Below are 26393 nucleotides of genomic sequence, written 5' to 3'. Positions count from 1 at the left end.
GTCAGCCCGATTTTCTTTAAACTCAAAATAAAAATTTAGGGTAGACTTGGGGTGAATTTATTATTGGGCTTTGTCCTTGGGCTATAATCAATCACTGAAAAAAGAATGAGACACATTAGATATTTTACCAAGGGCTGATTTTCTTTTATGATGATCTCGTCACCAAATTGACAGAAAATTTTATTACCAAGACTAGTGTTTAGAAAAATGCACCAAGGCTTACGCTTTGAGGCTCGCCTCAATGCCTCACTACCAAAGTTGCACTAACATCAACTTTGGTTATGAGTCTTTGTTCATTTATTCATATGATCGACATTGAATCTACAAATCTTTCTTATTTTAGTGCAGTCTTTTGGACTTTGAGGCTTGGTTCCTTGAGGCACCAATTTTTTATTTTTATTTTTGACATGCTCTTATTGCCACCAGATATATATGTTTTTCATGTAAATGGTGAACATCGGAAGTTGTGTTCATAATTCATTTGTTAGTGAATGTGGAGACCTCCTGATAACTTCAAAGAGGTGCAACACGACCATGGGATTTGCATGGAAATCATGAACAGACTTGTAGTTAAAGGGAAAGACACAATGGTATGGTGTCCATATCATAAAGGGGACTTCTCAACAGGTTCGGCCTTCGAATTGATAAGGAAAAAGAAGGACAATGTAAAATGGCACAAGTTAGTGAGGAAGAGCTGTATTCATCCCAAGACTTCGGGTACAATATGGAAGTTAATGAGTAATTGTGCAGCTACACAGGAGAGAGTTTGATCATAGAACAGGAGTGTCCCCCGCTACCAGATGTTGTGTTTGCAAAGAAAGTTATGAAAATCTACAACTAACATTTGTTATGGGAATGTCCAGTTGCAAAGCAGTTGTGGAGGTGGGTTGCAAGCAAGTTTAGAGTTAGATATTTTCAGAATCTGCAGGGTGCGTTGACACGAATGCAGAATCAAAGTCCTTTGATCAAGGACTTTGTTGTGACCTATCCTTTTCTCCTCTTCTCCTCTTCTATTTATAATCTCTCATCTCTCTTTTAGGCCATCCACGTGTCCCTCCATCTCTCGGTCCATTGATTGCCGCGTGGAGGGTTCCTGTACGACCCTAGGGTTTTTTTCGTGCTCCTGCTGGGCACGTGTCCTGATGGTACAATTCTAGGTCAGCTATCCCTTCCCGTTGCGGCTCTACACTATCAGTCCTCAGTTCTCAACCTTCATACTTGACTCTTATGTCCGTGGCCCTAATAGAATGCCCTTCACCCCACTGCATGTCCTCTTTCTGGATCCATCACCCGCCGGACTATCGGCCATCATAAATTGGGTCGCTATAATTCCCCCTCTCGAGTCCGCGAACCTCCTGAATGTTTGTGGGCTCGAGAACCCAATTTGCCTGCTTTTTTCCTTGGCTTCTGTTTCACGCTTTCTTATCATTGGCACACGTGTCCCACGCTTGCTTGGTTCGGATCGCCTCGTTTCCTGCTCTTCCACGTGTCACGCATCCTCTGGTTCACCTGACTGCTCCTTGGTTTATGATCCCCTTCTTTTACCCTTTTACCCCCTTCACACTTCAACTTCCACTCGCTTCCTCTCTCCTTCTCATTTATTCCTCACTCTTCTTCTTCTTTCTCACCAGACGCCATTTTTAAACTCCCTACTTTCTTCCTATACTACTCTCTCTCCTCTTTACATTCAACCCTTTCCCCTTTCTAGTTTTCTTCTCAATCTTCCTCTCTATATACTTTGCTTGCTCAAGTGTTTGCTCTTGCTGTTGGGTTAACGCATCAGGTTGGTAATCTTTCCTCTTCTCTTTTGCATTTCTTTTCGTGAACTGTTCATCTTCCTTAGCTCTCTCCCATGTCGGATTCCCAATCAGAGGATCCGACTTCCTCGCGGTCATATGTGGAGGAGTCTTCTCCTCCGTCTGATCCCACCGCGGCCCCCTCCACCACTGGGCAGCCTTTCAAACTTCCACCGCCTCCCCTACGCTCCCGTCGACCTAACCTGGAAGCGATTAGGGTTGGCTATGGTATACCAGACGACATCCTCCTTGAGCACGTGCCTGACGTGACTCACTTCCCCCATTTGGTTCCCCCCAAACCTGGATGCCTCGTGGCCACAGTTGGTCAAATTGTCTCTGGCTTGCGACTACCGCTGTCTCTACTAGATGTCGAAGTATGTAACCACTTCAACATTCCCCCCTGCCAGGATATAGGCAATTTTTGGCGTATCATGTATGCCGCCAACCATTACAACCTCCACCATGAGCCCCAAATAGTCCTCCGCAACATAATTTCTCACTACTATATACGCAAAAGCACCAAAGACGTGAGCGTTGGATATCACTCCTTTTGTGTCTGTCCCGGTAAACAGTCCTTCGTCCTCAAACTCACCTCCTAGGACAAAACTTCGCACCATTACCCCCTCTACGTCTCCAGTAATTTCTTGTCCGCGGATGTTCCATCTGAAGTGACTCTCAACCATCTCACCTTCCTGCCTCGCGGTGAGTTCGATTTACTACATCTCTTTCTTATATCGATTATGCGGCGGACTCACTCCTTATCTTTATTTCTCTATTGCGCAGGTTGGAAGTCCGACTCGAAATCCCACTTTTACACCGGTGTGAAGTCCGCGGTCTTTGAACAAATCCACAACCTGGGCTCTTCTGAAGCTGAAGTTCTTAGCATAGATCCCTCCCACGGAACCCCCTTGTTGACTGACCCCGCTCTGCATACTTTGGGTAAATACTTTACTCCATTCTATCGTCCACCGCCCCCCAAAGAACGAAAGCCTCGGCCTTCACCTCCTCCACCATCCGTGTCCCATCCTCCCAAAAGTAAGCCTCGCAGTCACGGCTTCACTCGCAAAACCACCAAGTCTCAGGCCAAGGCTCGGGCTCTAGCGGAGATAGTCAAAAAATTCACTGCCCACCTTCCTTCTCCGTCCTGCCGATATACACCCCCTTCCTTCTGCTCCCTTGCTAACTGGGAAGATCAATATATTCCTCCAACTTCCCCTCCTGTCGACTCCCCGCCTTCCCCCATGGACATATCCAAGATTAAGCTATTCGGACCGGTGATTCGATGATGAAATGGCGAAGTCCCCAACTCCCAAAGTTGCCCCGCCTCGGCTGCCCCCACGTCTGTGGATCTCTCGTCTGAAGAGGCCCCACATAAGCGCAGCAGATCATCTCCTACCACAAGACTTTCCGCGGCTCCTCACCCCTCTCCACAGCTGCAGCCGCGCCCTGGCAAGGAAATTGCTCGATCTCTCCCCAGGTCCGCGGCTCCGGAAACTTTCCGCCCCACCTTCACGGTGCGCGGCCATTCCGTTAATGTGGAGGACTCTGCTCTGGAAAACCCTGCTATGGCCTCAGCTATGTTCTACGGCTCCCATCTCCCCCGCGACCTGGCTTATGCAGATACTGGGTCCTTTGAACAGCATCGCACCTCCCTATATGTCGGCTGGGAGAAGGTATGTCCCTCTTTCCACACCTTCCACTCTCTGTTTTGCCTATTATTCTGACTGCTTTTCCGTTGCTAGGTGAGCTTGGACATGGCCTACATGATCCACGATTTCTTCTCTTCCCTGGGTATTATGGAATCTTTAGAGAAGGAGGTCGGCAGTCCTAATGGACTAAGGGCCACCTGTGCACGCCTTCAAGCTGATCTATCAGTCGCTGACATGGCCAAACTTCGAGCTGAAGATGAACTAAGGACTGCCGAAGCTTCCCACCAGGCCTTCATGGATGGAGTGAATGACCGCTTAAGCAAGCAGCGGGAGCCCTTGTCCTCCAACACACCGAGAATACTGCCGCTCTCCTTTTGCAACACACTAAAGACATGGAGCAGCTGCGGATAAGCTTCAAAGCTTAAGCCGACAAGCGTGTGGCCAAGAAGCTCGCTGAAGAACATGCACGTTTAATCAAAGAAGGCCAACTCCTCCCAGAAAAACCTCCCTCTCCCATGTCAGAAGATCCATTCGTCACGTTCCCCATTGCCGCGGAGCAGACTGTTTCTGAGTCAGTTGATGTTGCCCCTCTCGATCTGCTGCCTGAAGACCCTATTTGTGAAGACCCTGTTTGTGAGGCCACCTCCCCGGGCCCTGTCTGAAGTGCTCTCGACCATGCACCTCTTACTGAAGACTTGTTGCCGAACTTAGATTAGCCCCCGTGTTGGCTATCTATCATTTTACTAGTTGTCTTGTAACTAACTTTTCCGACTAAGTGTGCCATTGATATTATTTTTTCTTTCCTTTTTTTACTTGTGTGTTGGTTTGATTAGGAACTGTTTCACTCCTCCCCATTATATGTATGGTCTCTTGGCTTTAGTTACTGTTTTGCCTGACATGCTGCTATTCATCCCTTTCTGTCTCTACTCTCTCTCCCTTTGTCAGTCTCTACCCTGGGGCCTTCTCTCTTCTTGCCCCCATGTGTGACCCACCCCTCTCACTCGTGAATATCTCATTTCACTTCGCAGTCACTCATAGACTTCGAGTTCTATTGGGGCAGCTCAACCTGCCGTGCGTGGACACGATTTAGGCAGTTTGTCCACAGAGGGCTCATCCCCACCACGGTCTCTCTTTTGCAGTGGCTTCGCCAACCGCTGGGCTTCTCTCTTTGCCCCCGGTGCAGCGTATGCCTTTCTTCCGCGGATGGCTCTCCTGGATCTGCGGCTCTAATTTGAGGTGGAGCTCTCATCCTTGGGCATCTCTTTCCCTCAAACCATGTTTGGCCTGACTATTACATTTATGCATAAGGGCGAAATTTACTCCTCAAAAGTGTCATTGTATTATATATTTACAAACAGCTCCAGTGTGTCGTTCTGGATTTTCATTACATTCAAGCATAGAACTTTTTTAACATTCTCGCATTCCATGGTTTTTCTAGCACTTTTCCTTCCGCTGTTCGCAGCTTGTAAGTACCAGCTCCTCCTACGTCGACCACCGTATAGGGCCCCTCCCAGTTCGGTCCCAGCTTTCCGTCATTCTCTCTCTTGGTACTATGCGTCACTCGTCGCGGCACGGCATCCCCTACTCTGAACTATCGTGGCTTGACTCTCTTGTTATAACGTCTCTGAAGGCTGTGGTGATATTCCTCTAGTCTGATTCGCGCCACGTCTCTTCTCTCTTCTGCTAAAGTCATATCCACTGCCAGTATGCTCTCATTCAGTCCTGTTTCCACCGCTCTTATCCGCGTTGTGGCTGCCACCATTTCCGATGGAATCACGGCCTCGACTCCGTAAACTAAAGAGAAGGGAGTTTCCCCGGTTGACGTTCGAGGCGTTGTCCTGTATGCCCAGAGAACATGACTCAGTTCATCTACCCACACGCCTTTCTCATCCTCTAGCTTCCTTTTGAGATTGTTCATAATGGTCTTGTTGGAAGATTCTGCCTGCCCGTTACCTTCTGGATTGTATGGAGCTGAGAACCCCTGCTTCACCTTGTATGCTTGTAAGAACGCCTGCACTTTGGATCCGGTGAACTGGGCTCCATTGTCCGCTATGATAATATATGGCAACCCAAATCTACAGATGATATTCTCCCACAAGAACTTGATCACTTAGGCTTCCTTGACCTATTGCAGGGCCACTGCCTCGATCCACTTGGTGAAATAATCTGTGGCTGCCAACATGAATCTCCTTTTGCCGATAGCCATGGGCAGCGGACCCACTATATCCATTGCCCACATTGCGAAAGGCCGGACTAGACACTCTATGTAGTGGTTCCGCCGGCGTAAAGATCATCTGAGCAAACTTCTGGCACTTTTCACATCGCTTGGCATAGTTCACGGCATCCCTCTTCATGTGTGGCCAAAAGTAGCCCTGCATTATCAATCTGTGCGCTGTTGTTCTTCCCGTTGAGTGACTTCCACAGTCTCCCCCATGTAACTCCGCCAGCACCTCTAGGGCTAACTTCGGCCCGAGACACTTTAGCAAAGGCCCATTAAAATTCTTTCGATACAGCTCCCCTTCTATCAGCACGTACCCCCGAGAAGTCTGCTCCAATCTCTTTTTCTCCTTTTTATCTTTCACCACGTCCCCAGACAAAAAACTCTTGATGGGTTTAATCCAACCCCCCTCTTCCTCCTCCGCCTGACATATCTCAGCCCCTTCCTCTTCCACTTCCTCTGTACTAGGTTTCTCCAATCGCTTTACCTTTATCACTCTCTCTTCAGACTCAGGGATTGCGGTAGCCACGTATGCTAGGGCATCGGCATGTCTGTTCTCGCCGCGACCCAAGTGTATGAACTTGATCTTTGCAAACCCGGCGGCTCTCTTTTGCAGCACTTTCAAATATTTTACCATCCGCAGGCATCGCGCGGCAAACCCCCCGTTTGCCTGGCACACTACCAAATTCGAGTTCAAATACACTGTCAGTTCTTTTAGCCCCACATCCTCTGCCATTCTCATGCCCGCTATTACCGCCTCATACTCTGCTTCATTATTGGATGCCGTGAACCCTAACTTCATGGTTAATTCCATTCTGTTGTTCTCCGGCGTGACCAACACCGCTCCTATCCCACTGCAAGCGTCTGTGGCTGACCCGTCGGCGAACACTCTCCACCCATTTCTTCGATCCCAGGGGTCTAGCCAGTCCTGTTCCATGATCTTTTCCAGCTTCATGATCATCTCTTCTCCCCAGGTGGGATCCTCCGCTGGAAACTCTGCTAAGAATTCTGCCACCGCATGCGCCTTCTCCGCTGTTCTGATCTGATATTGTATCTCGTAAGAACTCAACATTACTGCCCATTTCAGCATCCTCCCAGACTTTTCTGCTTTCAACGCTTCCTTTAAAGGAAGATTTGTCACCACCACTACAGAGTGTGCTTCAAAGTATGGTTTCAACTTCAGGGCAGAGAACACCAATGCCAAGGCATATTTTTCGACTCTGCTATACAGGGTCTCGGCCTCCAGCAGTGTTTTACTTTGGAAGTACACCGGCTTTTCTAACTTTCCCATAATTCTGACTAGTACTGAGCTAATGGCATACTCCGTGACCCCTAAATACAGGTACACTTTTTCTCCCTGTTCCGGTCGCGACAGCAGAGGAGCCTTACCTAAATAACTCTTCGACTCCTGGAACGCCTCCTCGCATTCCGCGGTCCATTCGAAATCCAGAGTGTTTCTCAGCAACCGATACAACAGCCTACACTTATCCGATAACTTTGAGATGAACCTATTCAAAGCCGCAACCCTTCCTGCAAGTCTCTGCACCTCTTTGACATCCTGAGGCGACGACATCTCTACTAGGGCTCTTATCTGCTCAGGATTGGCCTCTATTCCCCGGTAAGTAACTATGTGTCCTAGAAACTTCCCCGTAGTAACGCCGAACGTACACTTCTCTGGATTAAGCTTTAAATTGTATGATCGCAGTATACTGAACGTCTCTTTCAAACCCTCTAAATGCTCTTCCTCCGACATGCTCTTCTCCACCATGTCATCTATGTAAATCTCAATCCCCCTTCGGATCTTGCTTTCAAACATTTTCTCCCCTAGCCGCTGAAATGTGGCCCCAGCATTCTTCAATCCAAACGGCATTCTCGTATAACAATATGTACCGCCTTCCACCACGAAGGCTATCTTCTCCTGATCTGGCCCATACATGGCCACCTGGTTATATCCCATTGACGCGTCCATGAAAGAAAACACTTTAAACCCTACAGTTCTATCCACTAGCTCGTCTACTCTCGGTATGGGGTAGCTGTCCTTGGGACATTCTAAATTCACGTCAGTGAAGTCGACGCACATACGTACCTTGCCATTCTTCTTAGGCACCGCTACCACATTTGACAACCAGTCGGTAAACAACACCTCTCGTATTATACCTGCCCCTTTCAACCTCGCGACCTCCTCGCGAATTCCTTCGGCGTACTTCGGTCTAATTCCTCGCATCTTCTGCCTTACTGGCTTCGCATCTTCCCTCATATGTAACCTATAACATGCGAATTCTCGGTCTAATCCGGTGACTTCCTCAATCGTCCATGCAAACACATCTTTATTGGCAGACAAAAACTGTACTAACTTAACCTTTCATTCCTCAGGCAAACTGGACCCCACTGATGTGAACTTCTCCTCGTCACCTTCCCCCAAATTCACTACCTCTATTTCATCCAAGGTCTTCGGTCCCTCTGTTAACTCTGTCGACCCCTCCCCGACGGTGCACTGTAATTGCTATGCCTACCTCTTCCTGGAACGCGAAGTCTCTTCCTCTGATCCGCGGATCAACCTCTTCACTGTACTCGGGATTTGTTTTTAGGCGACACTGATCCCCCATGGACCTCATATACCCCGGTTGGGGTAGGGAATCGAATCACTTGGTAGTAGGTAGAGGGAACTGCTTTCATCTCGTGAATCCACCTCCTTCCTAGGATGGCATTGTATTGTGAGTCGGCATCCACCACCTTGAATCTCGAGAATACCGTAACGGGTCCTGTGGTCACTAGGAGCAGAAGCTCCCCCAAAGGTTCCGTCATGCTTCCGTTGAACCCATACAAATTTGTCGGTGAGGGTCTCAACTGCTTCCTTTCTATCTTCATTTCTTCCATTATCCCTCTAAACAGTAAATCTGCGGAACTGCCGCAGTCCACTAACACCCTCTTTACCATGTAATTTCCCATAGCCACAGTGATCACCAGCGCGTCCTCATGCGGGGAATCAATGGCTTGAAGGTCCGCGTCGGTGAACATTATACTTCCCTTTCCATTCGCGGACCAGGAAGTTGCCCGCGAATGTCCTGCTGATTCATGTATCTACTGTATGCTCACCGCCCGCCGTATTCTGTCTCGGTGTGCATTGTGACTCAATATCTCTCCACTGAAGATCACGTTGATCATCCCCAATATCCTCCTCTAGGTCGGTGCTTGCTCTACCTTCTCTTCTTCTCTTATAAATTCCTTCAACAACCCCTTTCCTATCATCCTCTGAATTAACCATCTTAATGCATAGCAGCCGTCCGTCTCATGGTTGTGTATTTGATGATAGGCACAATAAGGTCTGCCTTGTACCTCCACTGGTTTGGTTCGTGGACCCTCATACCCCTGCAAATTCTGAATTAACGGTAGTATCTCGCTCAACGACTTGTTTAGTGGCACTTGCTCTACCTCACGATAGGGCTTTTTGTCTCAACTCTCCCTCCTAGCCTCTTCTCTGCTCCTCTCGGGCCGCGACGAATACCCTCGGTATCCGCTGCCCCCTTTATCCGAGGACTCATATCGCCGAAGCCCCTCACCCTTCCCTAGCCTTCTCACCTCCTTCTACATGGTATCTTCGTACCTGATGTACTTCTCCACCCTCGGGTACAGATCCTGTAATGTTGCAATCTCATTCTTGGCTACCGACTCATGTACCCTTGTTCTCGGGCGCAATCCTCTCTTGAAGGCTATCACCGCCGTCCTTTCGTCCAGATTCTCTACTTTCAAGGTCTCCGCTTTGAATCTACACAAGAAATCCCTTACCGATTCAGCGGACCTCTACCTTACGTTGAACAAGGCCGCGATGTCCACCACACGCTTCTTTTGGTGTATAAAATGATCAATGAACGCCTGCTCCAACTCCTGAAATTTATTAATACTCTTAGAAGATAATCTGTAATACCAATCAGATGCTCCCCCTTTTAAGCTTGCCGGGAACATCATACATCTCAGCCCGTCATACCGCGGCTCCTGCCACAACGACATCTGCTGCCGGAAATGATGAATGTGGTCAGTGGAGTCCCCAGTCCCATCGTACCTCTCAAACCTTGGCTGGTTAAACCTCTTCGGCACCTCCGACTTCCAGATCGAGTCCGCCAGTGGGTTGCGGCTCAACCCTGCCACCACCGACTTCGCCGACCTCCCATGCCCTTGGTCCGATTTCCGGACTAGCCGGATCGCTGGCGATCATTTCTCTGACTTGCTCCTTGGTGAGCCCCACCACCGTCTGTTCTTCCGCATCTGTTCCCCCTTCCTCCTCTTTCTCTGCTCTCGACACCTCCCTTTCCGACTCCTCTATTGTCTCTTTCTCCCTCCTTAACCCCTCATTTTCTTCTCTCAACCTCGCTATCTCCTCATGCAACAACCTTGTTTCCTCCGCTTCTGACATTACTGTCTCTTCCCTACCTTGCTCCTCCCCTTAACTCCTGACTGATTCCACATCCATCTCGGCAACCGTCGTCTTTTTTTGTCGACCCACTCTTCTTTTTGTTGCCATCTCACTATTTTCCACTCTCTCTCCCCACAGACGGCGCCAAATGTTGTGACCTATCCTCTTCTCCTCCTCTCCTCTTCTATTTATAATCTCTAATATCTCTTTTAGGCCATCCACGTGTCCCTCCATCTCTCGGTCCATTGATTGCCGCATGGAGGGTTCCCGTACGACCCTAGGGTTTTTCTCATGCTCCTGCTGAGCACGTGTCCTGATGGTACAATTCCAGGTCAGCTATCCCTTCCCGTTGCGGCTCTACACTGTCAGTCCTCGGTTCTCAGCCTTCATACTTGACTCCTATGTCCGCGGCCCTAATAGAATGCCCTTCACCCCACTGCATGTCCTCTTTCTGGATCCATCACCCGCCGGACCATCGGCCATCATAAATTGGGTCGCTACAAACTTGTTGAAAGCTATTATTGTTGGGGAGTCACGAGTTTGTGGTTACATAGGAATATGATGTTTAATTTTTGAAGGCAACAACCTTAATTTCTAATTCTGTAAGAGATATGTCGGAAGTCATGTTTCTTTGTCCAGGGCACTTTATTTTTTGAAACAGTGATGTGGTTGAGGCAAACCCCTACCTGTTGATTAAACTTCAAAGAGTTACATACCTCCCTAAACGTAGGATCATTAGAGGGAGAATTCTCAGTACAACAGCACTAGGCTCTAAGCCTTACAATCATAAAAAACTCATGAACATAGTCCATTCGGGTACACACACAGAAATAACTACATAAAAACATCTAACGTCTGCCACCAAACAAAAGTTTATCCCTTATGACCGAATGATCATTCCTTAGATGTTTCTACGCATTCTCAAAATTGTAGAAAAATGTCCCACATTCACAGCAAACATATGTTAGACCAAGAATATCATTTGAAATTTCCTTGATGTATCCATCAAGGTTCTTACCTATATATCTTGCCTTGGAAGCTTGCTTAATCATAGCTAAGGTAAGACTAATTTCACAAGCTAAGCGTCTCTTGACCACACTTGGAGTCTTTGCTAGCTCTCTTTGACCTAACCGTAGTCCATTCCTCAGGTTGAGCTTCCTTCTGAACTCTAGACCTTGTACCAGGTGGAGAGATAGGTTATACTGTATATCTCATCTCTTGTTCAATGGGAGTGCAATCCTGCTCACCAATCGACTGGGAAACATTTGTAACATCATCCACCTGAATTGGAGCAACATCCACTTCAGTATTTGCAAGATCAATGTTAACGAGAACATTTGCTATATTGTGTTCTTCGTTCTGGTTTTCCATTTCATTAGGTAAGCTCTACTCCTTGTTTACATACTCAACCATCTCCATATTTTGCATTTCATGAGAAACCACTATAGCTTGCCCCATAGACAGTGGACCCGTTATTTCTTCCATTGCAATCTCGTCAGCGGTTTGAACCATGAAGTTTGGTTCCAAAACTTGAACAATAACTACACTATCGAACTGAAGAGTTTCACTTTCTTCGCTAGGCCCCATAGCAGTACCCCCACTTTCCTTATCAGCCATATTGTTTCCCAAAACCACATCTTGCATAACATGGTTTACCTAAGTAGAGATTTCAATAATTCCTACTCCATTTCCCTAAACCACTACTATTTATTGCTGACTTGGCTCATGTTCTTCCCTCACTATCACTGCTCTATTCTTCTGCCTCCACTTTTTCTTTTGGTTCCTTGACATATTTTTCTCAGTTAGCCGTTGTCCTTGAGGTTCCAAATTGACATCAGATTCACCTACTGCCTATATGACCGCGTACTGCTTTGCCCTTTTGTGCCAAATCCTTTTTCAAGAATTTGCAAATGCTAACAGTGTGTCCCCCTTACAGTGAATACAGAATTCAGGCATTTTTCCTAGCTTAACCTCTTGCCAAAAGGCAACTCCATGTTTCTTTGATTCCAGCCAGATCTTATTTGGGATTTTCTTTGAGAGATCTATGTCGACCAAAATGCTCGCAAAATAACCAAGTTTCCTCATAGCGGTGGTCTCATCAACATGCATAGGTCGACCTAGAGTTTTACCCATTAATTGCTAGTAAATTCTTAACCTCCCAATATTCAAGGCTTAGTCCAGGGAATCTAGCCCAAACCATGGCATGGGACTGGGTTTCTTTGTCTGTAGAAAAGTTTGAAGTCCATTTACTCAAACACAGAACTTGAGTGTCATGTCAAACAACCAAGATCCTTGCTCCCAAACCTTGGCATAGTCCTCTTCTTTATCAAATTTAAACATAATGTACCCTCTACCCAAAGGAGTTATCAAGCATTCACCAGATAGTGCCCATTTCGCGGCTACCAAAATCTTAACCTTGTTCAAATCCATTTTTACAAGATCCAAACGTCCAACAAGAGATTTCAAACAGTATTGAATACCTCTATCAACTTCCTCCTCAATTAAACATATGGTTGGGTCCTCACCTTGCATTCCAGGAGTTGGAAGTGACAAGGCATCAATATTCCTTCCATATTTCTGTTTTGCCGATGTTGTTGCGTAAGTCTTTCTTGTGTTTTCCTCAATTTGACTTGGATTAGCCACCAAGCTTACTGGTGTCGTTGTTGCATCCATAGTTGGACTTGGACGAGCATAAAGACATAAGTCCCCCACCTAGTGGTAAAGCTCCCAAATTTCTTGGACCTGAGCTTGAGGATGCCATAGCGGAAGTGATACATGTTACATACAAATAAGGATATTCTAAGTATATGGGGTGCTGTAGGAAGGTTTGGGAAGGTTCCAAAGGTCATATAAACGATGCTTGGTTGCTGCCTAGGCAAGGACAAGTTAAAATCAACACGGATGGTGCTTCTTCGGGGAACCCAGGTCCAGTACGATGAGGGTGCATTTCTTATAACTTGCACTAAAAGGTTGGGCGTAGCTACTAATTATAGAGCAGAATGCTCTGCTATCTTAGAAAGTGCGGAGATTGCTATAGATAAGGGTTTTCTGGATATTTGGATTGAATTGGATTCTAAACCTGCGGTTTATGATTTTGCTACTGGGAGTGTGCCTTGGGAATTCTAGAATAGATGGAAATGGTGCCTAACCAGATTACATGCTCTTTTGTTGTCACGCATGCTTCGAGAAACAAATTTTGCAGCTGACATAGCTGCAAAGCATATAACATTGGTCTTGCTGCAGGGATTATGGAATTGTATAAATGGGAGGCCCTTGAGTCAATTTATTTTAGATTTGATAACTGAGCGTCTCTGGATAGTACCTGTAATTTATCTTAATATCAATATATATACACACAACTCATTTAGCAAAAAAAAACGATGGTTCATAATTCTTCCCTTAGTAAGCAATTTTTTACTACTCAAAATAGTTGAATTACCATCCAATTCTGGTCGATAGTTTCCTACCCATAACCGCAAACGCTCAAGTACCAGATCGGTAACGTGCTAGAGCCTAGAGCAGAGTTCTTGGTCAGCCACGGCAGATGCAAGTATCCTTGTACCCTTGAAGTCTTGAATACAATATTAATAATTAATAAATACATCTTTAAGAAGGCTGATAACCCACCCTAGAAATCCCTTGGATCAACAAATAAATGTGTTATTGGTTGCGTCATTGTCCATCTGCCATTTTCATCGTTGGGCCCATTCACTTTCTTGAAGTACCAAAGATCATTGATGCATGATGAATTGGAGGGCCCTTTTGGTATATATTCTTTAACTGGATCACTGACCCCTAGTTCAGTGATAATCACTTTGCAGTCCTTCACCTTTCTAGTCAAGTTACATGCAAACCACCATAGAGATTTCATAAGCTCCCCAAGGTTCTCCCCCTCTCCATAAAGTCCATAAATGAAGAGAAATCCAAATGGTGCGTATAGAAGGTCACATGTCGTTGTTTTAAAGCAAGGGAGTAGCTTAGCTCCTGCATGACTTAGAGTAGCACGAAAACACTTGAATGGATGTTTCCTTCTTATTTGAAGCTTGTAAGCATCACAAGTTTTCCATAAGCTGAGGATGGCCCAGGAGCTTGGAGTTCTATTAGTGAATACATTATCCTCTTTGTTGTGTAAGCCAATCCAATCATCTTCCTTAAGAAATGACACCCATGTACCAAGACTCAGCTTGTCGTTCAAGATTACTTCCATGTCTCCTGGATAGAAGGCTTTCCTTCCAACTCGGTCCACGTACAAGGAGATGGCCTGATCTACACTCAGCTTCTCTATTCTCACATTGAGAGATGGTTCCTTGGCTTGATACCGAATTGGTTGAACAAGTATGACTAAGGAGCTTAACTTCACATAATCGCATTTGTGGACAAAAAGGTTTGTTGAAGCAACATTGCTCTCCTCTGTGGCAAGACAGATATATTCTGCACCGTTTTCTACCGCCCAACACTCGAGTGCTTTAACAAGCTTCAAACCAATTCCCTTTCGCCTAAAAACAAAAGAAAGACTTCAGAAAAATGTATGTTATCTTTTGCATCAACATGGCCATTGTAAGTGCTTTTCTGGGAGAAAGCAATAACTCTATATGTATTCCTATTTTGATGCTTATCTTTGGTAGGAATAATATCTATTCTTAAGAATGTTAACATTTTCTTTTCCAAGCTATGAGTGTGTCTTCACAGCTTAAGACTTTTATAACCTATCTATCACTTAATTGTTCCCTACTTAAACTTGTCTTTTTTCTTCACAAAGACAATTGGAGCTTAGTTTGATAAGTTCACTCCATTTCTGTTTGCTCAAGAAGATCTTCCTGTCTGTCAAAACATGTCATGCGTTTTCCAATCGATAGCCAGCTTAGTTATGACTCAAGTTTTCTCATCAAGCTAATACATTTTGTAGCTCTTTATTACTAGTGCATCCAAAGCTTTGTGTGGACTTGTTAATTTTTTAAACTATATTTCTTTTGAATCTGAGAGAGAGTTTTGCCTTAATTACCTGTGCTTGGGAGATACTCGAAGGCCCAGGATGCAGCCTATATTCACATATGTTCCCTCGCAACCAGTCCCCACACGCTTGATGGTTCCTCGAACCACACCGACAAGCTCCTTATTTTCAATCAGTTCTGCAACCTGTAGGCCATTGTCAAACATGTTAATGGGCCATTGATCTCCAATTCTGTTATCTTTTCAGAGACAAGAAATTTTTAGCAGAGTAATATGTATAAGGAAAACATAGAGAAACAACACGAAAATGTTCTTTGAATTGGAGAAAGAAACACACTCCAGTTAGGATGCCTAAATGAGGACAAAGAACTAGCTCCCACCTACCAGCATAATATGAGTTGGGTAGAGCCTAATCCTACACAAGGGGTCACCCATCATATTAGTGGAGATAGAAATCCCTTTTGTAAACCCTGTCTCACAGTTTCTTTCAAACTTCTCCACCACTTCAACATCTCTATCTTCATTAAATTCCCTTATATGGACTTTGTTGTCCAATTGTTCATTCATTTCTCTTGTTGAAATACACAAGGTAGCTCGCAATCTTAGGAGGGATATAGGAAGAGAGATCATATCAAAGAGCAACTAGCGAGCTGCTACCCTTGGCTCTAACAGTGTTCTTATATACTATTCTAGTTTTACTATTCTGGTGACAGTAAGTCATATTTACAATGGAATTCTGCTATGCTTATACTTTATTAGTAAATGGAATGATGCCATGATGGCTAGTGGAACTTCTGGGTAGTACTGTAGTACATGGAAGTACAAAAATAAGACAATAATTCCAGTAAGGTTTTATATTGTTAATCAAGCTCGAATTGTTATCAGTCGTGTTTGAGTCTTCAGTGGTTTATATTGGTGAGAGTGCTGGTTAGATGGGTGGACTTGCATTATGAGGTTTTGGTCTCGAATTAAAAATATTAGAGATTGTTCAAAGTTATCATGAAATCTGGGAAACTTAAGCAAGTGGATTGTTAAAGGTTTTACCGTTTTAGAGATATCTATGTTTGGAACGCAAATGACAGAATGGTTGAATATAACTATGAACCATGCAAGTATTGTGTGTTATTGTAGTGTGGTTCCTGCAATTAAATTTTCTGTTTTGGTTAGTTTATTATTTGGTGTTGACTGACGATCCGCTTCCACAAGTCTTATGGGAGGGGTTGGGGGGAAGGAGTAGATGACTTCCAATTCCTAAATATGCATGCTAGTAGGTAGGACAGAATCTACAGAATTAACCAGTTCTTTCCTCTTATCAAATGCCAGACGTATTTAGAGATGTACCCAAAACAAAAAAGAACTCTGATACTGCATATCTAAGGCCAGAAGATTGTAATATCCCTAGTTTTGATTCTGTACGTCCGTAATGTCTTGTTGAAATATATAAGAATTGATCCTTCACGTTCGACTTAGTGCAGGAAACTGAAATGTAAATGAATATAAAGAATGCAGGGAGAGAAATGCAAAAGAAATTTATAGGAGATTCATAAGATGTCAGTCATATGGTATAGTTATTGTGATTTTGATTAGACCAAGTCGCTGTAGGTTTTTAACCCTAAGGCTACGTTTGGCATTGCGGTAAACTACAGATAAGTCGCTTTTCCTTGTAACAGCATATTGCACTATCTTTGTTATTTACCTCGGACATGTAAATTGCAGTACAGAGAGTGATGGGAAGCAGCTGCAGATTTTGAGGTTCTTTTTTTGGTCACGTTTTTGTACTGCAATTCACATGATATATTGATATGTTTGAGTTCATTCATGAATAGTGTAGTTCATGTTAAGCTGTGCATTCCAAAGGAAAAAAACAGCTTATATTCAGGAACATATATATGCATCTTTAAAGCAATTACTCCATGCATCCTGATATAGTGATATCTGTTGGATTTCAATAGTCCTTCAAGATGTGCACAGAAAAACTCCTCCACGAGAGTATAGAGCACTAGAGCCTATGACCTATAAAAATCTTGTATATGATTGGAAAAACTGTCGGTGAGATTTGATGTGCAAAGTATTTGTTATATTCATGCACTGAAGTCCTCAAAGTATTGTATTGTAACCAATCATTCTTCACATGTCCTATTCTCTTAACTCTCCAATTCAAGAAAAGATTCGTCAGTTCTGGGGAGCAAATCTGGTGCTGATCTCCACCTCCTCTCACATGGATATGTTAAACTTCTCTACCTAGATCATATCAATTATATAAAGGTAAAACAGGTACTTTGACAAAGCAGATTGATTGAAGTAGAAAAGAAAGTGGTCTGTTAACATGTCAGCTGGTGGATGAAATCAAATTTTCTCTCTAGACCTAAAGAGTAAAGCTTGACACCTCCATTTCATCTCGAAGACATACAGAGCCAAGTTATAGAGACAGGGGCCATGTGAAGAGAACAGACTTTTAGAACTACTTGGTTGATTTCTTACTAGCAATCACATCTTCCAGAGCTCTGCGAGAGAGTCTTCCAGAGAGACAGTCTTGCAGATTATAATGGTATGTTGTCCCTAAACCAAACCTTCCCATATGGCACTCCTTTTCCATGGTTGGGGTGAACATACACTTATAAGCTTTGTAAGATTCCTATTCGAGGGAGTAAAACATACCGATGAATAATGAGTGAAGATCTTTTGGAAGAAACTGCGTAGTCTGGAACACTGGTCAGGACGTTAGGTCTGTCACTCTGTTGTACCATACTTGTTTAGTAGCAATAGTGAGACATGATAAGAAGTTCACAAATATGAACACTGTTCAAATATGTTCACATGTATGTGCGAAATGTGAACCCTACATATTGCCTGGCATCAGCATTTCAAGCACAATTATATGATTGTGTAGACCCACTTTAATACTTAAAAGTATGGTACTTCATTATGTGGATCGGTTGTCTTCAGTTGTAATATGCATATTCACCGTACTTGTCAGCACTCAGCAACTCCTATGGCTCAAAGGGTTTAGAAAGGACACTGGCAACATCTTGAAGAGCAGAGAGGTCGGCTTATTTTCATGGTGATAAAAGAGCAATAGTTAAACTTCATGGTGTGAAAAGGACACGGGCTTATCTTCTTTTTTTTTTTTTTTTTTTTTTTTTTTTTTTTTTTTTCGTTCACGTTTTATGCATTTCAGTCTTCAACTTCATATTGTGATTTTTTCCAGCCTCAGCCTGTTCAAAAGGGTATTAATTAATCTTCTGGATGCGTTCTCTCTCAGGACTTACGTTCAGAATTCAGATAAACTCTGAAAGCCATCCATCCTCATCTTGGCTGTGCAAGAGTACAATTTATTTTCAAAATGGATTGTGTCCGAGCAGTCTTTAAAGTTTAATTTGACTCCAAATTCCAAAATACACTGAACATCAGACAGTCTATATGACATCCCTAAGATTGCTCTTTCGCTTATTGTGAAAGAGTAAAGAAATATACCTCAGCCACCCAGTGCTGGAGCCAGGAATGTAAGTGAGGGTGAGCCACTCAAAACCAAGCATAAAAAAAAAACACACTAATTTTTTTTTAACTAAAAATTCAAACCCGATCACAAAACAAGTATATTTCGAACATAAAAAAATCATATAAAATAATTGCAATAAATGTAATATAAAAAAATAAGAAAAAAAAAATAATTCAATCTAAACAAATACTTATTCATAGTTGTCCTCGGCGCCCTTCTTTTTTGTCACCCTTCTTCATCTTTTGAAAGCGTTGCAAGATCAACTCGGTATCAATGCTATCAAAAACTTCTTTTTCAATGTATGTTATTAAACAATCATTCAACCATTCATCCGCCATCCGATTGCGTAGACGATTCTTTATAATATTCATAGCAGAAAATGCCCCTCTCCGCGATGAGCGATGTAAAGCGGGTAAAATCAGCCAACTTAATCAACAAAAATACACAAGTGGGTACACAATGTCTTTCTTTGTCTCAACCATTATTTTGGCTAGGCCGCTAATTCCGTTTACTTTACCAAACTTAGTATCGAACGCACATCAATAATATAATTCTCAAGTTGATCCGCTAATTCCATCGATCTATCTCGAAAAATCATCGGAATAAAGTCGAAAGCAAAATGGATCAATTTTGCTTATCGAAAGCGACAAATGACTCACAAGGATCAAGACATGCCATGCAAAGAAGTAATTCGTGTTTGCTTTATTAAACCGGTCGTTTAACTCTTGAAGTTGCAAATCAATACGGTGATAGAATAATCCAACACGATAGTAATGTAAATTGGTGCTTCCTTCGCTCTTCGTCGAGACCTCCCTCGAGCCACATACCTCTCTTCCATATTTGGAACAACCACATCATGTTTGGCACATAGTGAAGAAACTTCAATCGAGGAGACTATCCCACCCATCATCTCTCATCGATGCGTAAAGTTTACCTTTGTTATTTTAACAAGAGCCATAGCATTGACAATGTCTTGGTCTTCCTTATTTGCAAAGCCTTTGACAAATCATTGCTAATTCCTAGTATCGCTTTCATCAAATGCAAATTTAAGATAAATTCAAAAGGCGATCGAACTCAATAATCCGTAAGCCTCACCTCTTTGTTCCGAAGCTTGAACCATCTTCCGCTATATTATCAAGCACATCAAGTCTTGAACCATAACTGTTTATCATGCCAAGAAGTGTATAATAGTGTGAGCCCCATCGAGTGTCACCAGATCGTTTAAGACTAGTCTCTTGATTCAACCCTTTACCACTTGAAATTTCTCCGCTTTGTAAGGCTGAAATAACTCTAGTCTTCATTGCTTCACGTAGCATATCTCGTCGCTTACATGATGCTCCGACAGTATTTACCACATTAGAGAGAACACTAAAAAAGTTAGCAATTGACTCATGGTTCTTTGCAACTGATACAAGGGCTAACTAAAGCTGATGAGCGAAACAATGAACATAAAATGCAGACTCATTCTCTTTCATTATAAGTGTTTTTAGGTCATTCAAATCACCTTGCATATTACTGGCCCCATCATACCCTTGTCCACGCAGTCTAGATATGCTTAACCCATGCTTAGAGAACAACTCATCAATTGCCTTTTTAAGTGTTACTGCACTAGTTTCCTTAACATGCACAACTCCAAAAATCTCTCAATCACCTTAACCTTTCTTGTCGACATAGCTAAAACAACCGCCATTTGCTCTTTAATTGATATATCACGTGCTTCATCGACTAAAATAGCAAACAATGAATTTTCATAATCCTTTAAAATAGCATTTGTAGTTTCCACAGTAGCTGCATTCACAATCTCTTTTTGTATATCAGGCGAGGTCAATTTCCGATTTTTAGAAGCATTATCAAGAACGTTCTTAATGACTTCATTATGATCTTTCAAAAATCGTATAAGTTAAAGAAAATTGCCTTTACTGATCGACTCCTCTGATTCATCATGGCCACGGAAAGCTAAACCTTGTCTCAAAAGAAACCTAATACAATCAATTATTGCAGTTAGATGTATTCGATAATCCCTTCGAACTTGGTCAGATTGTCTCTCAAGAAATGTTTCGATATGCTGCTCTTGATTTAGCAATGCCTATGCTGCCCTGTAAGCAATATTATGAGCACTATTTGGTCCTCCAACATGCTCTTTTAATTTGGTTTTCCTTTCCCAATTAGTAAACCCCTTGTAAGAGAAAACATCTCCGCCTCCTTGTGCCCCTTGATCAGATTTAAAGAGATAACAATAGTGACAAAACGCAGCATCTTTGTGAATACTATATTCCAACCAACTAAACTCTTCATACCACTCTTTCCGAAAGCGACAGTTCCTCTTGCCTATTGTCCTTGGAGGAAAAGTATGATTAGGTTGGCAAGGACCCCTAAGCAAATATGTTCTTCTCACTGAGTCACGATCATTAGGATGATAATCTGAAATCTTGTTCCTCAATCCAGGGTCTCCCGGAAGACTAGACAAGTCAAGTTCTTCACGATTTCCATGTTGAACCCGCTTTGATGTAGGTTGTTCAACACCACCATCCTCAGTTTCTTGGTGACTTCGCTTTGAAGAGGATCCTACTACAACACTAACAACATGATCTGTATTACTACTTGGTTGAGCGAGCAACAACTTTTCTTTGATCAAATACTTTAGCATAGCTATTTAAACAATTAAAATAAACCACCAATCAATTTAATTGAAATTGCACGAATTAAAATAAACCACCAATAATGTTCACAAAATAAAATAATAATCACAAACATATAAAAATCTAAATAATATGGTTTAGGAATAAGTACAAAAACACGACAAAAAATTAAATAATATAAGAGTTACCTAGTTACCTTCACAAAACCGGTAGGTGTAAAGTTGTTTGTTTGAGTAGAAAAGTAGAAGACTTAAATTTTAATATATGATAATAGAGAATGGAGGAGAAGAGAAGTAGAGTGGGTGAGGGGTTTTTTTTTTTTTTCTTTTCTATTTTTTTTAATAGATACAAGATGGTTTTCTGTTTGGTTTTTATATATGGGTGGATAAATCACGAGACAAAGAGAAACACAAGGAACACAAGTACTATTGACTTTTCTATTTTTTTTTTTTTGTAATATTTGCTTTAACCGACTTTAACATACATCCTTTTGTACACATGACATCAGCACATCCTTTTAACCAAATTTAACCGAATCTATTTGTACACATGACATCAGCACATCATTTTGTTTCCTTTCTCATCAGCACGTGCATACTTTTCTTTATTTTTTTTGTCTTTTACCTATAGCACTTAGCACTTGCGGGCAGTTGCATAACTAATAATTTTTTTTTTTTGGTTTGGAGCCAGGGGGGGCCCAGTATACACCCTGGCGTACCCTCATTTTGATCCAAACCAAAAAAAAAAATTATTAGTTATGCAACTGCCCGCAAGTGCTAAGTGCTATAGGTAAAAGACAAAAAAAATAAAGAAAAGTATGCACGTGCTGATGAGAAAGGAAACAAAATGATGTGCTGATGTCATGTGTACAAATAGATTTGGTTAAATTTGGTTAAAAGGATATGCTGATGTCATGTGTACAAAAGGATGTATGTTAAAGTCGGTTAAAGAAAATATTACAAAAAAAACAAATAGAAAAGTCAATAGTACTTGTGTTCCTTGTGTTTCTCTTTGTCTCGTATTTATCCACCCATATATAAACCCAAACAGAAACCATCTTGTATCTATTAAAAAAAAATAGAAAGAAAAAAAAACCCCTCACCCACTCTACTTCTCTTCTCCTCCATTCTCTATTATCATATATTAAAATTTAAGTCTTCTACTTTTCTACTCAAACAAACAACTTTACACCTACCGGTTTTGTGAAGGTAACTAGGTAACTAGGTAACTCTTATATTATTTAATTTTTTGTCGTCCTTTTGTACTTATTCCTAAACCATATTATTTAGATTTTTATATGTTTGTGATTATTATTTTATTTTGTGAACATTATTGGTGGTTTATTTTAATTCGTGCAATTTCAATTAAATTGATTGGTGGTTTATTTTAATTGTTTAAATAGCTATGCTAAAGTATTTGATCAAAGAAAAGTCGCTGCTCGCTTCAACCAAGTAGTAACACGATCATGTTGTTAGTGTTGAAGTAGGATCCCTTCAAAGCCAAGTCACCAAGAAACCGAGGATGGTGGTGTTGAACAACCTACATCAAAGCTGGTTCAACATGGAAATCGTGGAAGAACTTGACTTGTCTAGTCTTTCCGAGACCCCGGATCGAGGAACAAGATTTCAGATTATCATCCTAATGATCGCGGACTCAGTTGAGAAGAACATATTTGCTTAGGGGTCTTTGCCGCCTTTTAATCATACTTTTCCTCCAAGGATAATAGGCAAGAGGAACTGTCGCTTTCGGAAAGAGTGGTATGAAGAGTTTAGTTGGTTGGAATATAGTATTCACAAAGATGCTGCGTTTTGTCACTATTGTTATCTCTTTAAATCTGATCAAGGGCACAAGGAGGCAGTAGATGTTTTCTTACAAGGGTTTACTAATTTGGAAAGGAAAACCAAATTAAAAGAGCATGTTGGAGGACCAAATAGTGCTCATAATATTGCTTACGTGGCAAGCATAGGCATTGCTAAATCAAGAGCAAAGATATCAAAACATTTCTTGAGACAATCCGACCAAGTTCGGCGGATTATCGAATACATCTAACCGCAATAACCGATTGTATTAGGTTTCTTTTGAGACAAGGTTTAGCTTTCCGCGGGCCATGATGAATCGAGGAGTCGATTAGTAAAGGCAATTTTCTTTAACTTATAATGATTTTTGAAAGATCATAATGAAGTCATTAAGAACGCTCTTGATAATGCTTCTAAAAATTGGAAATTGACCTCACCGATATACAAAAAAGAGATTGTGAATGCAGCTCGTGGAAACTACAAATGCTATTTTAAAGGATTATGGAAATTCATTGTTTGCTATTTTAGTTGATGAAGCACGGATATATCAATTAAAGAGCAAATGGCGCTTGTTTTGCGTTATGTCGACAAGAAAGGTTGCGTGGATTGAGAGATTTTTTGGAGTTGTGCATGTTAAGGAAACTAGTGCAAGAACACTTAAAAAGGCAATTGATGAGTTGTTCTCTAAGCATGGGTTAAGCATATCTAGACTCAAGGTGGACAAGGGTATGATGGGGCCAAAGAATATGCAAGGTGATTTGAATGACCTAAAAACACTTATAATGAAAGAGAATGAGTCCCAGATTTTATGTTCATTGTTTATTTCATCGCCTTTAGTTAGCCCCTTGTATCGCTTTGCAAAAAACCATGAGTCAATTGCTAACTTTTTTAGTGTTCTCTCTAATGTGGTAAAAATCCGCCGGAGCATCATGTAAGCAATTTAGATATGCTACGGAAGCAATGAAGACTAGAGTTATTTCAGCCTTACAAAGCGGAGAAATTTCAAGTGGTAAAGGGTTGAATCAAGAGACTAGTCTTAAACGATCCGGTGACACTCGATGGGGCTCACACTATTATACACTTCTTGGCATGATAAACAGCTTATGGTTCAAGACTTGATGCGGCTTGATAATATAGCGAAGATGGTTCAAGCTCGAACAAAGAGGTGAGGCTTTACGGATTATTGAGTTCAAGGCAGCTTTTGAATTTATCTTAAATTTGCATTTGATGAAAGCGATACTAGGAATTAGCAATGATTTGTCAAAGGCTTTTTGCAGCGGAAGACCAAGACATTGTCAATGCTATGGCTCTTGTTAAAATAACAAAGGCACGCTTTACAGATGATGAGAGATGATGGGGGGATAGTCTCCCGATTGAAGTTTCTTCACTATGTGCCAAACATGATGTGGTTGTTCCAAATATGGAAGAGAGGTATGTGGCTCGAGGGAGGTCTCGATTTAAGAGCGGAAGGAAGCACCAATTTACATTACTATCATGTTGGATTATTCTATCATCTGTATTGATTTGCAACTTCAAGAGTTAAACGACCGGGTTTAATGAAGCAAACACAGAATTACTTCTTTGCATGGCATGTCTTGATCCTTGTGAGTCATTTTGTTGCTTTCGATAAGCAAAAATTGATCCATTTTGCTCGACTTTATCCCAATGATTTTTCAGAGATAGATCAGATGGAATTAGCGGATCAGCTTGAGAATTATATCATTGATGTGCGTTCCAATACTAAGTTTGGTAAAGTAAACGGAATTAGCAGCCTAGCCAAAATAATGGTTGAGACAAAGAAAGACATTGTGTACCCACTTGTGTATTTGTTGATTAAGTTTGGCCGATTTTACCCTTATTGTTATCAAGCATCGCGGGAGAGGGCATTTTCTGCTATGAATATTATAAAGAATCGTCTACGCAATCGGATGGAGGATGAATGGTTGAATGATTGTTTAATAACATACATTGAAAAAGAAGTTTTTGATAGCATTGATACCGAGTTGATCTTGCAACGCTTCCAAAAGATAAAGAAGGGTGACATAAAAGAAGGGCACAGAGGACAACTATGAATAAGTATTTATTTAGATTGAATTATTTTTTTTCTTTTCTTATTTTCTTATATTACATTTATTGCAATTATTTTATATGATTTTTTTATGTTCGAAATATACTTGTTTTGTGATCGGGTTTGAATTTTTAGTTAAAAAAAAATTAGTATGTTTTTTTTTATGCTTGGTTTATGAGTGGCTCACCCTCACTTACATTCCTGGCTCCGCCACTGGGTACTTTGTTGAAGGTGTTAGATTGTTGTAAATAGGGGGCATTTCAGGTATTCTATTTTTGGGGGCGAGGAGGTTTGCAGGATTAAGGCTGAGTGCAATGGCTCCCTATCCCTTTAAAAGTAGTGCTAAAGTCAATAGATTTTACTCTCTATCATTAATTTTCTCTTTATATATACAAAGGATTCTACTCTCTATCTCTATTTTACTCTCTATATACATAGAAAAATAGAGATAGAGAGTAAAATCCTTTGTATATATACATAGAAAAATAATGATAGAGAGTAAAATATGTTGACTTTAGCAACACTACTTTTAAAGGGATAGGGAGCCATTGGACTCAACCTAAGGGGTGAAAATATTAACACTCTTAGGCTGAGTCCAATGGCTCTCTATCCCTTTAAAAGTAGTGTTAAAGTCAATAAAGTAGAGCTAAAGTCAACAAAATAGAGCTAAAGTCAACATATTTTACTCTCTATCATTATTTTTCTATGTATATATACAAAGGATTTTACTCTCTATCTCTATTTTACTCTCTATATATAGAGAGTAAAATAAAGATAGAGAGTAGAATCATTTGTATATATAAAGAGGAAATTAATGATAGAGAGTAAAATCTGTTGACTTTAGCTCTACTTTTAAAGGGATAGGGAGCCATTGGACTCAGCCTTAGGGCATCTCCAATGGGGGGTGTAAAATTACACCTCCACCTAGGCTCCACATAGGTGCCATTAGGATTTTACACCTCTAATTGTATATTATTGTATAGCTTATAAATATCCACACTCTATACTCTCCAATGAAAGAGGGAAAAAAAAATAGATTTTAAACTCGGACATCACTTGGAGTGACGTCCCTCTTTAATTTAAACTGGGACGTCACTTGGAGTGACGTCCGAGTTAAAAAAATACTTTAGAATTAGAAAGGGACGTTACTCAAAGTGACGTCCGAAAATTATTTCACTCAGACGTCAGTTTGAGTGTCACCCGGGCTTTTTATTAACTAATAGCGAGAGGGAGAATTCCCCACCCTCTCTATTAGCTAATACACTATTACCTACGGTATAACACCCCCATTGGAGAGAGTTTTTTTATATTTGGGGTGTAAAATTTTCACTCTATACAGTTTACACCCCCCATTGGAGATGCCCTTA

General features: G+C 41.8%; 1 protein-coding gene across 1 annotated transcript; it reads right to left on the bottom strand.

Annotated features, from left to right (window-relative positions):
• Positions 1-13569: 13569 nt before the first annotated feature.
• On the bottom strand, positions 13570-15591 carry LOC147480493 (putative N-acetyltransferase HLS1). The gene is made up of 3 exons (XM_086580821.1): positions 15409-15591; positions 15077-15210; positions 13570-14570 (listed from the first exon to the last, which is right to left on the bottom strand). Exons 1-3 carry the CDS (start codon positions 15589-15591, stop codon positions 13703-13705), a joined length of 1185 nt encoding a protein of 394 aa, XP_086436947.1. The 3' UTR covers positions 13570-13702.
• Between the last annotated feature and the right edge of the window lie 10802 nt (positions 15592-26393).

The sequence above is a fragment of the Coptis chinensis genome, chromosome 8 (assembly GCF_015680905.1).
Source record: "Coptis chinensis isolate HL-2020 chromosome 8, ASM1568090v1, whole genome shotgun sequence".
NCBI lineage: Eukaryota > Viridiplantae > Streptophyta > Magnoliopsida > Ranunculales > Ranunculaceae > Coptis > Coptis chinensis.
The sequence above is the reverse complement of the archived record's forward strand: the minus strand, read 5'-3'. Positions and strand labels throughout refer to the sequence as shown.